General features: G+C 38.0%; 1 protein-coding gene across 1 annotated transcript; it reads left to right on the plus strand.

Moving 5' to 3' along the window:
• Positions 1-6,832: 6,832 nt before the first annotated feature.
• LOC110776946 (peptidyl-prolyl cis-trans isomerase CYP65) lies at positions 6,833-15,680 on the plus strand. Its single transcript, XM_021981516.2, has 11 exons — positions 6,833-7,164; positions 7,266-7,328; positions 7,424-7,527; positions 7,725-7,816; positions 9,828-9,917; positions 10,030-10,108; positions 10,202-10,569; positions 12,616-12,872; positions 12,962-13,250; positions 14,606-14,716; positions 15,269-15,680. The coding sequence occupies exons 1-11, from the start codon at positions 7,037-7,039 to the stop codon at positions 15,467-15,469; spliced, it is 1,782 nt and encodes a 593-aa protein (XP_021837208.1). The 5' UTR covers positions 6,833-7,036; the 3' UTR covers positions 15,470-15,680.
• Positions 15,681-15,948: the final 268 nt, after the last annotated feature.

The raw sequence follows: 15,948 nt of genomic DNA on the forward strand, positions 1-15,948 counted from the left end.
AAAGAATGTGGAATTCTATCAGAATTGACTCCTCCTGGAACACCACAATGGAACGGTGTGTCAGAACGGAGGAACAGAACCTTGCTAGACATGGTCAGGTCAATGATGGGTCAGGCCGAACTTCCATTAGAATTTTGGGGACATGCACTAAATACAGCTGCACTCACTATAAATAGAGCTCCGTCTAAAGCTGTCGAAAAGACTCCATACGAATTATGGTTTGGAAAGCCTCCAAATGTGTCTTTTCTTAAGATTTGGGGATGTGAAGTATACGTCAAACGATTAATTTCAGACAAACTTCATCCAAAATCTGACAAATGTATCCTTGTGGGCTATCCAAAGGAAACAAAGGGGTATTACTTCTACAATACATCTGAGAACAAAGTGTTTGTTGCTCGAGATGGTGTCTTTTTGGAGAAGGATCACATTTCCAAAATGACAAGTGGGAGAAAAGTAGACCTCGAAGAAATTCGAGTCGAACAACAAACTCTAGAGAATGCTCAAGATGACATTCAGGATGAAACTCAGAGATCTTTAGAAGAATCTGGTGAGAATCATGGTCAATCTAGAAATGTTACCCCGCGTAGATCGCAAAGATATAGATCTCAACCGGAAAGGTACTTAGGTATTTTGACGAACGAGAGCTATGACGTTCTATTACTTGAAAGTGATGAACCTGCGACTTACAAGCAAGCTATGACGAGCCCTAGCTCCAAGCAATGGCAAGAAGCCATGCAATCTGAATTAGACTCCATGTCTGAAAACCAAGTATGGGATTTGGTCGATTTGCCAGATGGCTACCAAGCCATTGGAAGCAAATGGGTTTTCAAACTGAAAAAGGACAAGGATGGGAAACTTGAAGTTTTCAAAGCTAGATTGGTTGCAAAAGGTTACAGGCAAGTCTACGGTGTGGATTACGATGAAACCTTTTCACCAGTTGCAATGCTAAAGTCTATTCGAATAATGTTAGCAATCGCTGCATATTACGATTACGAAATATGGCAGATGGATGTCAAAACTGCTTTCTTAAACGGCGTTTTAACAGAAACTGTGTTTATGACACAGCCTGAAGGTTTTGAGGATCCAAAGAATGCTAAAAAGGTATGCAAGCTAAAGAAGTCAATCTACGGATTGAAGCAGGCATCCAGGAGCTGGAATATACGTTTTGATGAAGCAGTCAGTGACTTTGGTTTCATCAAGAACGCGGACGAATCTTGTGTATACAAGAAGGTCAGTGGGAGCAAAATTGCTTTCCTAGTATTATATGTCGACGACATATTGCTTATCGGAAATGACATTCCTATGTTGAACTCTGTCAAGATTTGGCTTGGGAAATGTTTTTCGATGAAGGATCTAGGAGAAGCACAGTACATATTGGGCATCAAGATTTACAGAGATAGATCTAAAAAGATGATTGGACTTAGTCAAAGCACTTATATCAATAAGGTGCTTGATAGGTTCAAGATGGCGGACTCCAAGCGAGGCTACCTACCCATGTCTCATGGAATGACTCTAAGCAAGACTCAGTGCACAAAAACACTTGATGAGCGTAGACGAATGAATGGGATTCCATATGCATCATTGATTGGTTCAATAATGTATGCTATGATATGTACACGCCCGGATGTTGCGTACGCACTCAGTGCTACGAGCAGATACCAGTCAGACCCAGGAGAGGCGCATTGGACTGCTGCCAAGAACATTCTGAAGTACCTGAAAAGGCACAAAGATGACTTCCTGGTCTATGGTGGAGATGATGAATTAATTGTTAAAGGCTATACGGACGCAAGTTTCCAAACCGACAAAGATGATTTCAGATCACAGTCTGGGTTTGTCTTCTGCCTCAACGGAGGAGCAGTAAGCTGGAAAAGTGCTAAGCAAAGCACCATTGCGGATTCTACAACTGAAGCGGAGTACATTGCTGCACATGAAGCAGCAAAGGAAGCTATATGGCTAAGGAAGTTCATAGGAGAACTTGGTGTAGTCCCCTCCATTAAAGGACCAATAGCCCTGTATTGTGATAATAACGGAGCTATTGCACAGGCAAAAGAGCCTAGACACCACCAGAGAGTCAAGCATGTACTTCGTAGATTTCACCTTCTACGAGAGTTCGTTGAAAGAAAAGAAGTCGAGATAAGCAAAATTGGAACTGATGACAACATATCAGATCCATTAACTAAACCTCTGCCGCAGGCGAAGCACAACTCGCACACTGCAGCTATGGGAATCAAGCATATTGGAGAATGGCTTTGATGTCTCTGTTTAATGTTTTAAAGTTTTAGAGTTTAAATCTTTGTAAAACATTATTGGTTAATCATTCACAATAAATGAAAAGAATTCATTTTTCCATTTAATTTGTGGTTTATTAAATGATGAGTCCCTTCAATTTGACGATATATTCAAGATAGACTGTCAGGACCAGTCCTGTGACTAAGAAATGTCTATCAAGTGAACTTGAATGTCAAAGGTTGAAAATGGTCCCTAATCGGAGTTTTCTATAAAATTGGACGCATAGAAAACGTTAGACGATTAGAATGCAAGATGACTAGTAGTTCTGTTTCTTGAACTATGTGGACATGGCAATGTCATAATCATTTGCATAGATACTTACTTTGGGAAGACTAGTATCGGACGAGACCTATGAAACTTTACTGTAAGATTGGGATTGTCCTCCCATAAATCGGGATGAGATGCTTAAAAGTTGTACAAGGCCACTCGGAGAGCTAGAAACTGTGAAATGCATGGCCGTGCTCGGATGAATCATAGGCTATGATTATCTGTTTATTTGATCAGTTGAACTCTGAAACCGAGGAACACCTCTGGACATAATAAGGATGACAACTCTTACCTTATGTTCAAGAGCAAGCATCGAGCGACAAAGGAATTAGGAAATGCACACTTGTCCCTAAGGACAAGTGGGAGACTGAAGGAAATAATGCCCTTGGTCCAAGTATGCATTCTATGTTAAGTCTAATAAATGCGGTTCAGTATTAATTAACAAGTTAATAATTCAGTGAGATCAAGTGAGCTGAATGCCTAGCTAGAGGCCGCTTCAGTTCAAGTGGAATTAATGATATTAATCCACAGCTTACTCTTGACTGAACCCGTAGGGTCACACAAATAGTACGTAAACGGATCAAGTATTTAATAGCATTAAATACTCCATCTATGAATATTCGGAACCGACGGATCTTGGTTTCAGTGGGAGCTAAGATCGTCACAGGCAAGGAATGAATACTCCGGAAACGATGATATTGCCGGAAACGGAAATATGGATCGTATCGGAAATATAAATATTATCCAAGTCGTAGATGTTGCCGGAAACGGAAACATGGTACGTGTCGGAAAATATTATCGGAAATAGAAATATTGCCAGAATCGGAAATATTGCCGGAAACGGAAATATTGTCAGAATCGGAAATATTACCGGAATCGGAAAATAATTCCGAAAACGGAAATATTAAATATTTGTTCGAAACGGAAATTAATTCCGGAATCGGAAATATTAAATATTGTTCGTATCAGAAATGAATTCCGGAATCGGAAAATTTAATCGGAAGCGCATCGTACGAATAAGCATCGGACGAGGCCTGCCGGACGAGGCCCAGCACGAAGACCAGGCCATCGCCCAGCAAGCCAAGCGCGCCGCACAAACAGCCACGCCAGGCCCAGCGCAAGGCCAGGCCCAGCAGGCTGCGCGCAGCGCGCAGCGCGCACAGCGGGCACAGCACGCGCAACGCGCAGCGCGCGCGGGCGCTGAGTGGGCTGCTGCTCGCGCGCACGCATGGGGCCCATCGTGGCTGCCGTGCGTGTGTGTGCAAGTGTTTGCGTTCGTGCACGTTTCCTAAAACATGCAGAGTTCGGTTAATGATTAAATTCCTAATTCTATTTGATAAATTAATTAAATTAGAGTTCTTGTAGGATTCTAGGTTTGATTAATTTGTATCTGAATAGGATTTCGATTCCCTTTCCATACCGCTATAAATATGAGGCTAGGGCTCACAATTTATAACACAAGTTTCAAAGTATTCAAAGTGAGTTTTTGAGAGAAAAATTCAGTCACACATTTGCCTATAAAGTGCCGAAAATAATAGTACCTTAAGGGCGATTCTAGTTGGTCAATCTTAAGGCGGATCCGGACGTGCTGTGGACTATCTACGGAGGGACGACACTTGGAGTCCTAAAGACTTGTTCTTGTTCGGTTCGGGCGCAGCTAGGGAAGGCACGCAACAAAGAGTATGCATCTAATCTATGCTAAATGATTATGTGTAAATAATATGTTTTCCTGGGTTTATGGTTTTTCCGCATGATTTATGAATTGCCATATGTATCATAACCTAACAAAAATCCTAATAGATTTAGGAATTGTGCATGGACACAAACACACACGCACGGAGCCACGAGGGCGCCCGCACGCGTGCGCTCGGCCCACGCAGCCCACGCTGGGCAGCCTTGCCTTGGCGCGCTGGGCCTGCCTTGCGGTGGGCCTGGCGCTGCCTTGGGCTGGGCGTTGGCGCGCGTCTTTGCTTGCTGGGCGATGGCCTGGCTTCGTGTTGGGCCTTCGCCCGGCAGGCCTCGTCCGATGCTTATTCGTACGATACACTTCCGATTAAATTCCCGGTTCCGGATTCATTTCCGATACGAACAATATTTAATATTTCCGATTCCGGAATTAATTTCCGTTTCGAACAAATATTTAATATTTCCGTTTCCGGAACTATTTTCCGATTCCGATAATATTTCCGATTCTGACAATATTTTCGTTTCCGGCAATATTTCCGATTCCGGCAATATTTCCATTTCCGATAATATTTTCCGATACGTATCATGTTTCCGTTTCCGGCAACATCTACGACTTGGATAATATTTATATTTCCGATACGATCCATATTTCCGTTTCCGGCAATATCATCGTTTCCGGAGTATTCATTTCTTGCTTGTGACGATCTCAGCTCCCACTGAAACCAAGGTCCATCGATTCCGAATATCCATAGATAGAGTATATAATGCTATTAAATACTTGATCCGTTTACGTACTATTTGTGTGACCCTACGGGTTCAGTCAAGAGTAAGTTGTGGATTAATATCATTAATTCCACTTGAACTGAAGCGGCCTCTAGCTAGGCATTCAGCTCACTTGATCTCACTGAATTATTAACTTGTTAATTAATACTGAACCGCATTTATTAGACTTAACATTGAATGCATACTTGGACCAAGGGCATTATTTCCTTCACTATTAAACCCCCTCAATCTGTACAAGGGGGACTACGTGCAGATTGGACCTTAAAAACTCAAAACGCTGACCTGACAAATCTGTTGTAAAAATGTCAGCGATTTGTGACTCAGTAGATACATAACGTACAACGTGAGCAACTCGCTCCCGGACGAAATGATAATCTATCTTAATATGTTTGCTACGATCATCTTGAACCGGATTCACCGCAAGATAGGACGTAGAAACATTATCACAATAGAGTTTCACGGGTGCGCGGATGACGATACCCAACTCTGCCAACAACGAACGAATCCAAAGAATATCTTGTACCGTGTATGCAACAACGCGGTACTCTGCTTCAGTGAAATGATAATCTATCTTAATATGTTTGTTGGTTTTTGCTCACCTTTTATGTTGGGCCTTTGCTCAAAACCCCCGCCCCTTCTTTACTGTTCGATTTCAATTCCCACTCACTAATTATTTAAATTAAAAAAAAATGAATGATTTCCATCAAAAATACATAGAAAATGGCAAATTTGTAGGAAATTACCCTTAGAATATGAGTTTGCGAGAAATTACCTTTTAAAAATAAAAGCGAGAAAAAAGATCTAATTTATACACTCCGAATTTTGTTTAGAGACTCCCTTTAGACGGAATCAACAGTGACTCGATTTTCAGGCATTGAATTTTCACATGCAATGCGCGAGAAAGTCTTAAACTATACTAGGGATAGTCCTTAAAACCTATATTTATATTAAAATAATCTTTTGATGTATTTTCTTTAATTGTTGCATTTTCATTTGGTACCAAACAACATAGTATGGTAATTGGTAAAAGCAGGGTGGTAGCATTTTGTCATTTCATACCAAACAACATAGTTTGATACTCACAAGTCAATGTAGTTGCATTTTTGTTTGGTATCAAATAACATAGTTTGAAATTTACAAGTTAAAGGTAAATATATTTTTTTGGTGGCCCAAACTCAATTTATTACCTAAAGTTACCATTTTACTCTTAGTATATGATTTAAAGACTAAACCTTGTAGACTAGTATAGTCTCAAACAACCTCTGCAATGCACATAATTAAATGCACTAGTTTTTTCGAAACTTTGTCAAAACCACCTTTAAAAAATGCGAGAAAAAATTTGATTGATTAATGTTAAATTGGTTACACTATGGTAAATTAGTGTTCATTAGGGGATATCGACTAACTTTTGTTGGCGAACCAACTTTTGTTAGTCATTAAGGGCTTTCCAATGCATTTGAGAAACTTTTGGGATATTCAACGAATAAGTTGAAAGCTAAAAAATAGTTTGTGAAAAAAACTTAATAACACCGATTATTCGAAAATTTATCAAGTATTCATAAACCCTAAGTGCTATATTAAAATCTCAAATTTTATGATTAATAAATCCCAAAATTTCAAATTAGGTTCTGTTCTATTAGACTTATTTTGTCTGAACCTATTATCTGAACTTATATTATTTAAATTTGTCTGAATTATTTGAACGTATCTGAAATTATTTATCTAAAATCAGTCAAAATAAGTCAAATAAAACATAAGTTTGATTTTGTAGCGAAGTTAAATGAGTATCACAACCCGACCCGAATTGACGGTTAATTGCCCTTTGCCATTCATATTATCTCGGCAACAAAAAAAAGCTTCCGTAAAGCTTCTTGAGTTCTTCTCGATAATAATCTGCACTGTCTGCTAAGCTAACCGGCAAACGGCCCGCACTCATAGAACTCGATAAATCCGGCGAAGTCTCACCGGAACCCTAGAAATATTTAACAGAAAGGAAAAGAGAAATTGAAAGATGGGGAAGAAGCAGCATAGCAAAGATCGGATGTATATAACCACGACAGAGTGGGCTACTGAATGGGGAGGTGCCAAATTCAGAGATCTTCGTACTCCCTTCAAACGCCTCCCTTTCTACTGCTGCGCGTAATTCCTCTTTCTCTCTCTATTCTTTTACTTAATTTATGCTTTTCAAGTGACAATTTCCTCAACTTTTTGTTTGGGTTTTTTCATATTTGTGATTGCAGTCTCACATTTACGCCCTTCGAGATTCCAACTTGCACTCAGGATGGTTGCGTTTTTGAAACCATGTTAGTTTTCTCATATTTAATTGATTAGTTTTCCTGCAATTTTGAGAATTGAATTGAAGTTTTTTTTACTGATTTGAATTATTTGGGTGAGATAGGCAAATAATACCATACATTAGGAAATATGGGAAGAACCCTGTTACTGGAGCACCTCTTAAGCTTGATGATCTTATTCCTCTTGCATTCCACAAGAATTCTGAAGGTATCACACTTTTTTTTGTTTTTATTACTATTCACTATCATGCCTTGTTTGCTTGTAATTGATTTATCAATATGAATGTCAATTTACAGTATACGCCCTTTGACTCGATTGTATCTTTATTACATAAAGCATTGTTTTTCTCCCGTGTGCGTGTGCCATTGCTGAAATTGATTGTTTGATGATCTTGTTTGTTCTAGGTGAATTTCATTGCCCAGTTTTGAACAAGGTTTTCACTGAATTCACCCACATAGTTGCTGTCAAGACCACTGGAAATGTGTTCTGTTATGAGGTTCGTTCATTTTTTTGTTCTACTTCTAGTGACATTTGTTGTAACATATAGGCTAACACATTATTAGACAATGCATAAGACTCCTAGTATACCAAATATTCCAGGGACCGATTTGAAGTGTGTTTTGCAACTCTAGCTACAATTTCTAAAATTAAGCTAGTAGAATGAAGGGAAGACACCCAATTGCATTAAAGTAGAAGTCACATGAGTATGGAGGCTAGCAATCTTCTTTGACTAAATTTTGAAAAAGATAAGTGACCCGTGCACCTTTCTTCTTGAAACATACCGATTCAGACGTGACCTCTAAATTTTCTTGGTCCAGCAAAAAGAGGGAGTATCATAGATAAAAAATGCGGTATCGGTCACGGTCGCGGGATCGGTCGCGGAGTCTCGGTAACGGAAATGATGCGTTAGTCGCGGACCGTGTCGCGATTGTCGCGTAGGAATTTGAAATTTGAAAAGAAGCCCCATGTCAGCCCCACTCACTACCTACCCTAGTCCCCCTCCGCTAAACCGTACACGTGACATAATCAAATGAATTTCTTTGTTTGCCTTCTCTCTCCTCTCTTGTTTTAGATCTGGTAATGGAGTTCTGTACTCTATTTCAGTGGAGTTTCTCGATTTCTTTCCTTTTCCCCTTTCTTTTTGTCGAAAACATGGGGAATTCGGCTGAAACCCGAGTAGATGTGAGGTTAATAACGTTTAATGCGGACAAAATTCGTTCGGATCGGTTGAACCGGCCGAGATCTCGCCGTTTTTAAAAACAACTTTACAACTCGGGATATCTCGTATCGCCAGCCTCCAAAACCTAGTTAACTCTGGCGAGTTTTTACACCATGGGGAGTATAAGTCTTGTTTCAATTATGGTTTTTTAGCTCAAACTTTAAGAATTTTTTTATCACTACAAACTAATCCCTCTTTTCCCAAAATTCAGCACATGACTTACTCCATCCAAAAATTTCCATTAATGAAAGATTCCATTGGAAAACCTCTTTATCTTTTGGCACGTATATGATTTGTGACCTTGAGGGTGACTTTGTGTGTAGTGCACTTGTTTTTTTCTTTCCACATTTTCCCCAAGCATAAGTCTCTATTATTCAAATAACCATTCATCGAAGGGGCATAATTGATAAACGAAGAGAGGAATTTCTTTTCACCGCAAAAAAGTCCCAGTTAAGTTCGGATATCATGAAAAGAAAAATCCCATAGATATTGCAACTTGTTTAAGGATATTTGATACCCTTTTGACTTCCCTTCATGTTGTCAGAAGATGTACTTACTTTGTTCCTTAGTATGCTTTATACTTCCCTTTTTCACCTGCCTGTAATGCTCTTTACACTTCCATTTTTCATTTATCCCAAAATACTCCACTTCTGTTTCCGTTTTAGGAATGACCCCACTAATATTTTAATATCTCTCTTTTCCCGCTACTAAAAGTTAGGTCCCAACCCTATCTCGTTCAATATAAAAAAAAATACTCATCACACGGCTCACATCTACTCGTCCATGAAATACCGATTGATAATCAAACAACAACTTATCTCCTAAAACTGTATGTTATCATAAATGTTGGTTGTGAGACGGAGGGACTTATTTTTCTTTTTCTAAATAACCAACCATCTAGGGTTATATTTGATAGGGAAAAAACTTTGAATTCTTGGAGAGGAAACAGGAATTTCTTTTTATGACATCCTGAAACAGCTATACGGAGTATAACTCATATAAGGTACTTTTATTTTATTATGTTTTACGGAGGGAGTATAATCACCTACATACACTGATACACAGACTAATAAGTACTATATAGTTTGGATTAATTGGTGGTGAAGTTCTACGTAGAAGTCAAAATTCGACATATTGAAAAGGAAAAAGGGATTCTATTATGGCTAATGACTCCTCAATTCTTACTATCAGATCTAAATATTTTTCAGGATTTTGTAGCACAAACATATTTCGGTTTCATGTGCACAAAAGCTAGCCAGTCCGTAATATGTGAACATTTCTATTACAGGCAATTAAAGAGTTGAATATTAAAACAAAGAATTGGAAGGAGTTGCTCACAGATGAACCATTTACCAGAGATGATCTTATAACAATTCAGGTAACTATAGTTTTGCATAAATTCTCCTACTTGCATATTTTTTTTTAAGCTACTCCCATTGTTACTACTCATTACTAAGCCCCACACTGATATTTCTGGTATTCCTGTGCAGAATCCTAACGAACTTGATGCCAAAAAAGCTCTAGATCAATTCGATCATGTAAAAAAAGGCTTGAAAATTGAAGACGAAGGTATCATATTAGTCTGAAAATATTTTGCGTCCAGTTTTTTTTTTTCCTTTCTTTTCTTGTTTTATATTTGACACGTTTGTTAATCGCGCTCAGAACTGAAAAAATTGGAAGCTGATCCAGCATATAACATAAATGTAAGCGGGGACATCAAGCAGATGCTTGCAGAACTTGGAACTGAGAAAGGAAAACAAGCAGCATCGCTTGGAGGGGGCGGGAGCAAGGCACAAGAAGAAAGAGCTGCTGCACTTGCTGCTATCTTAGATGCAAGATCACGTATTAAAGATGATTCTAAATCGAATGGAAAGACTGAAAACAGACAAGTGTTTAGTATTGTAGATGCTGCATCTGCCTCAGTACACGGAAGAAGTGCCGCTGCTGCAAAAGCTGGCTCAGCTGAAAAAACTGCTGCTCGTATAGCTTCTCACATGGCTGGTGAAAGAGCTCCTGTGAATTCAAAGCTGGTTGGTTTTATCCCCCTTTCTTTAATCAGATGTCTGGTGTGCTGCTTTTATCACATCTGTTACGTGTCTTTGTCTAGTTGGCTTTGCAACTCAACCATGTCAATTGTAATTTGCTGCTATTCTGTGTTATAGATGATCACCCCTAGCATCTTGACTTTTATTTTTTTTATACTACGGAAGGAAAGGCAATCCCTGTCACGTTTTGATGTGTCTGAGATAGTGAGTAAACACTAAACAGTCCTAAACACCCAAAACTCCAAAAGCTTATACGGCAGAATAATCCAAGCTAGCTTTTAGAACTTATTGCGAACTTATTGCGACTTTTTGTCTCCCCAATCGGAGGTTTTGAGGCTTGCAACTTGGTGGCATTTGAAAAAAAAAGATATTGCTCTTTGTTATGCCTTTCTGTCTCTGGTCGCTTAAATGAAGGCTCAGCCTTCTCTACCAGATATGGATCAGCCTCTAAAACAGCTTCACATTTATACCTGAATGCCTAAGTCTCTTGCAAAAAACCTGAAATAATCCAATGTATCCCAAATTTTTCAGATCTTCTCTACATTTATAACTGTAGATCTTCTCATTGAGGTAAGAAAGAGAAGATAATTATGGCTCCGGGTTAGAGTCATCAAGTGATACTGTAGTTTCTTTGCTTCTGTTGAGAGAACATGGTGACCGTGAGAGAGAGTTAGTGAGGAGAACGATGCCTGAAGAACTTTTGTTGAAGAGGTCAATTCTTGATAAAAAGGTCATTAGCTACTGGTGTTAATTAGGGAAAAAAGGGTGGCTGGGACTGATAAAGGGTGTCTTCTCTTTTTCTCTCTAATATAAGTAACCAAGAGGCCAAAGACTAAATTTTCTGAACTAGTGAAAATTGTTGAAAATGCAAATAAAATTTCTGATAGAATGTTGTTGACAGAAGTTCCTTTTTTTCTCCCTCTTTTTGTTTTGTACTATGCGTCTTCTTCATTTCCTAGGATTTTTCCTTTGAAAATTTATGGTTATGCATCACTTTATTTCCGTACTATATCCGTTTCGGTGCTGCATAGCTTTCCCTTTTTCCTTCCAATCAAAGTTTTAGTTCTATTGTGTAAGCACCTTGACAAAATCTTGAATAGCTTACTCATTAAGATCTCGGTGTAAATGGTGACTTGTGTAAACGTTTTATCATTGGTTGTAGACTTTGTATTTTGTGTCTGTCTTAGCTGCCATTGAGTTGCTCAAGATTAAAGTGCATCTGAAATTTATAGGAGCTTCTCCCCACCCCCTTCTCCTTTTAGGAAATAAAAAAATGTTCAGAGTTGGCATGTCTTGTCTTTTGATGGAGTTTAACATGAGCATCTTCATGCTGGTGCTGTCATATGTCCAATGTGCAAAAACCTTGTTGTGAGATTTCATATAGATTCCAAAGTTTGGAGAACTAGTCTTGATTCCTGTCCAACGTTTCCTTTGCGTTGATGATTGTATAAGAGTTGTAGATATTATGATTATTTTGGATAATTTGGAATTGCAATATTAACATCTCTAAACATGTTACAGAAAGATAAGCCCATAGTCCGTGTTTTCCGTTGAAAGAAGGAACCTCTTGCTTGGTGCTCTTATCATTACTCCCATCGTTCTTTAATATTTTCAAATGTCCTACTCGATTGTCCAAAAAAAATTGGAATAAATTTTTACTCTCTTTCCATTACACCAACCCCTTTCTTTGCCTTCGTCAACTTTTTTTTCTCTGTTGACTATCAAACAACTACTCTTAATTAATAATTGTACCAAACCAAAATGTGAAAAAAATCGAGGGTCTTTGAGAGTTTTGTGTGTTTGTGTGCGTGTGTGTGAAGTGCATTCCTAGGAAAGAAAACATGAAAAGATGTTTTAAATTTTGCTTCAAAAACTTTTGATTTTTGTAAGACTGTAAAGTAGAATTGTTGCTCTAACACGTTGACATAGTTTTTTTTTGAGGAAAAGAGGAGAAGAGAAAAGGAACCTATTTTGGATTGTGGCGTTGCTTTCTGAGAGAGATATCATAACCTTAGTACTGGTATGTCACAGGTGAAGAGCCGCTACACTACCGGTGCTGCTTCAAGATCTTTCACTTCAACTTCTTTTGACCCCGTCACCAAAAATGAATATGAATACGTCAAAGTTGAGAAAAATCCCAAGAAAAAAGGATATGTACAACTGCATACATCTCATGGAGATGTGAATATTGAGTTGCATTGTGATATCACTCCTAGGACATGTGAGAATTTCATCACTCTTTGTGAGCAAGGATACTACAATGGTGTAATCTTTCACAGAAACATAAGGTATGGGTGACATTCATTTTTATATTTGACCACCCTTTCTGTGGTTATGTTCAAAGACTTCTAACTTGAGACTGGTTCTATGATGTTAGGAATTTCATGATCCAAGGAGGTGATCCGACTGGTACTGGAACAGGGGGTGAATCAATTTGGGGTAAGCCTTTCAAGGATGAGGTGAACTCAAAGCTGCTTCACACCGGAAGAGGTGTTGTTAGTATGGCAAACAGTGGACCTCACACCAATGGTTCTCAATTTTTCATCATGTACAAATCTGCAAAGCATCTAAATTACAAGCACACTGTATTTGGGATGGTAGTTGGTGGCATGACGACACTTGCAGCAATGGAAAAAGTTCCTGTAGATGATGACGACCGGCCTCTGGTTAGTGCAATTTTTCTTTGGTGGTAATTTTAAGTTATTGTGTCCAAGGATACTTTTACTAGGATACTTAAGTGGAATGATTGCTTAACAGATAAAAAAAGGGGATGGTCAAATGTCTACATCCTCAAATTTTTGGACTTACCTTTTGCATGATAGACTCAATTGCTAGTGCTTTTGAGTCCTATAGCTTGGTTTCCTCGTTGGGTTGTATGATTTTCACCTTATACTATTTGCTTAGTTAATTTCCATCAGAGAACACTGCCGATAAAATTTGTCTGTCCCTATGTCAGCTACGAACCTGATAAAAAACATCTATCAGATTGACATTTGGCTTTTTTATATTGGTAAGCAAGTGATTCAAATTATAGTGTTTTCACATTTTGTATTTACCTCTTCTCTTATCAAAAGACTTACAAGCACTCCCCTCCTCGTTAGGAAAAGAAAATTAAAAGCATAAATTTTATAAAGATGTTAGGACAAGTATTCCGGTGACTTAAAGCATTATAAGAACTAGTGGTTATGCAAACGATGCGTGCGTGACATTTTCTATGAATATTGTAATTAAGTACTTGTATATAAATATTAAATACTACCTCCGTTTCGAAATAATGGGGACACTTACGCATTTCACAACAACCAAGATAAATGATTGGAATGTAAGAAATAAGTATGGGAAAAGTGGAATGTTATAAGAAAAGAATGATAAAAAATTAGGTTGAGTGGAGTGGTGTAAGAAAAGAAGAATAAAAAATTAGGTTGGGTGGAAAGTTATGAGTAAAAAGAGAATATAAAAGTAGGTTGAGTGGAAAATTGTAAGTAAAGTGGAAAAAAGAGTTGTGTGAATTTATTAAATATTATTTTGAAACACCCATTTAATCTCCATTATTTCGAAACGGAGGGAGTATTCTTCAAAATAACGTTTGGTATACAGTTATGTTAATGAGGGTAATATAGGTATTTCACCGTGGGACACCAAAATTTTGCTTGTAATTGAAGTTCCCCCATTTGGATCCTCAAACACCCTCTATTTCATCATTACCTGGCAAAACTCATAGTATTAGAATTGCTGTGAAGATCATCTTGCTTGTTACTACCTATGTTCTTTTTCACTAGAATCAACAAACACCGGTGGATTCTTGGCTGGCTTATTTGTGACTATTGCAGAAAACTAGCTTATTTTGGCCCACAGGACCAGTTTTCTTGTTTAATCATGCATTGATGGGTGAACTGACCTCTTTCATTGCTGAGCAGTTCACTTGAAATCCTCTCCCACCCTTTTGTATATGTAAACTGACAGCAAGTGGTTTTGCATCCATGTTGATCATAACATTTTAGTTCGTTTTCTGTTTTTCCAGGAAGAAATTAAAATAAATAAAGCAAGTATCTTCGTCAACCCTTATGCTGAACCTGATGAAGAAGACGAGGAAGAGAAAGCCAAAGAGAACAAGACTGAGGATGAAGAAAATGTGAGTTTCAAAGACTTTTTCTCTGTCCCTGACTCCTTGTGTTCTATCAGAGTATCATCTTAATTTCATAATAGAACTGCAAGTACAGATGCACAGTAGTATGTAGTGACAGGACCTGTCAAATATAACCATTTTCACGAATGCGGTAAATAAAATGACGCCAACTTGGCAACTAATGGCACATCGACACTCGGGTCACCAGAATGGGTCCCACAGGACAGAAAATTATGTCTTTTTTCGTAAAATTAGATGAGTTAAGTACATTTTCCGGTGTGTTGGGCCATTCCAGTTACTTGGGTGTCAATTCAATTATAGTGCCAAGCTTGTGTTAATATTTGTAGTTGATCTACAGTTTGTGACTTGGTGTCATTGGGTGTAATTGTGACTTCCATCTACCATTTTGTACAATGAGCAATGAAAACTGTACACCCTTTCCTTTCCTCGCCTTTTATTTAGTACTCATAATTTTTTCTTTGCTTATTTGGTACTCTTTAGTATTTTTTTGGGTAAGCAATTATGAAAATTGAGTATTATTGCTTCTGTATACTTCAGGAAAAAGTGGGATCCTGGTACAGCAATCCGGGCACTGGTGCAACAGATTCAGGGACTGTTGGTGGCGGTGTTGGGAGATACCTTAAAGCGAAAACCACTCAAGTTGAACCGACTACCGGTGATACTAGTATTCCGGCTGTTAGTGCAAAGAAAAGGAAAACAGGGTTGAAAGGAGACTTCAAAGATTTTTCTGGTTGGTAATTTTTTTTGTTCTTCTGTTGCTGTAATTGTAGTTATTTAGCTCTTTGTAGCGTAATGCCTATCTGTAATCTGTAACATATAAACATTTTTGAGGAAAAAAAAGCTGCAAATACACAAAAACAGGTCATTACTAGTGATACATAGATTGAAAGTTCCTAGTTGTTAAACCTTTGTTCGTGAAATCAAGATGCAAATTGTTGTTTTCTTGGAATTGGTGATTAGAACAGGTTCTTTCAGAAAAATTGTAAAATCACGAAGGTTTTTTAAAATGTTAACCATTTTGTATTTACTCCTTATATTTACTACTCTCTCCGTTTTTTTACTTGCATCACTTGGACTGATACACTTGCCAATGCATCATTTGACTATAAGTATCTCTAATTTTCTATTTGTAAAAAATTATAAAAAATTGGTATTATGAAAATATGTTATTAGTCCAATAACATTTTACATTAACTTTTGATTATCATATATTAAGA

Source organism: Spinacia oleracea, chromosome 3, assembly GCF_020520425.1.
Source record: "Spinacia oleracea cultivar Varoflay chromosome 3, BTI_SOV_V1, whole genome shotgun sequence".
Taxonomy (NCBI): Eukaryota; Viridiplantae; Streptophyta; class Magnoliopsida; order Caryophyllales; family Amaranthaceae; genus Spinacia; species Spinacia oleracea.

Coding starts and splice junctions, on each gene's coding strand:
- LOC110776946 (XM_021981516.2), top strand. CDS start 7,037: ATGGGGAAGAAGCAGCATAGCAAAGATCGGATGTATATAACCACGACA. Junction 7,165..7,265: donor CTCCCTTTCTACTGCTGCGC/GTAATTCCTCTT, acceptor TTGTGATTGCAG/TCTCACATTTACGCCCTTCG. Junction 7,528..7,724: donor ATTCCACAAGAATTCTGAAG/GTATCACACTTT, acceptor TGTTTGTTCTAG/GTGAATTTCATTGCCCAGTT.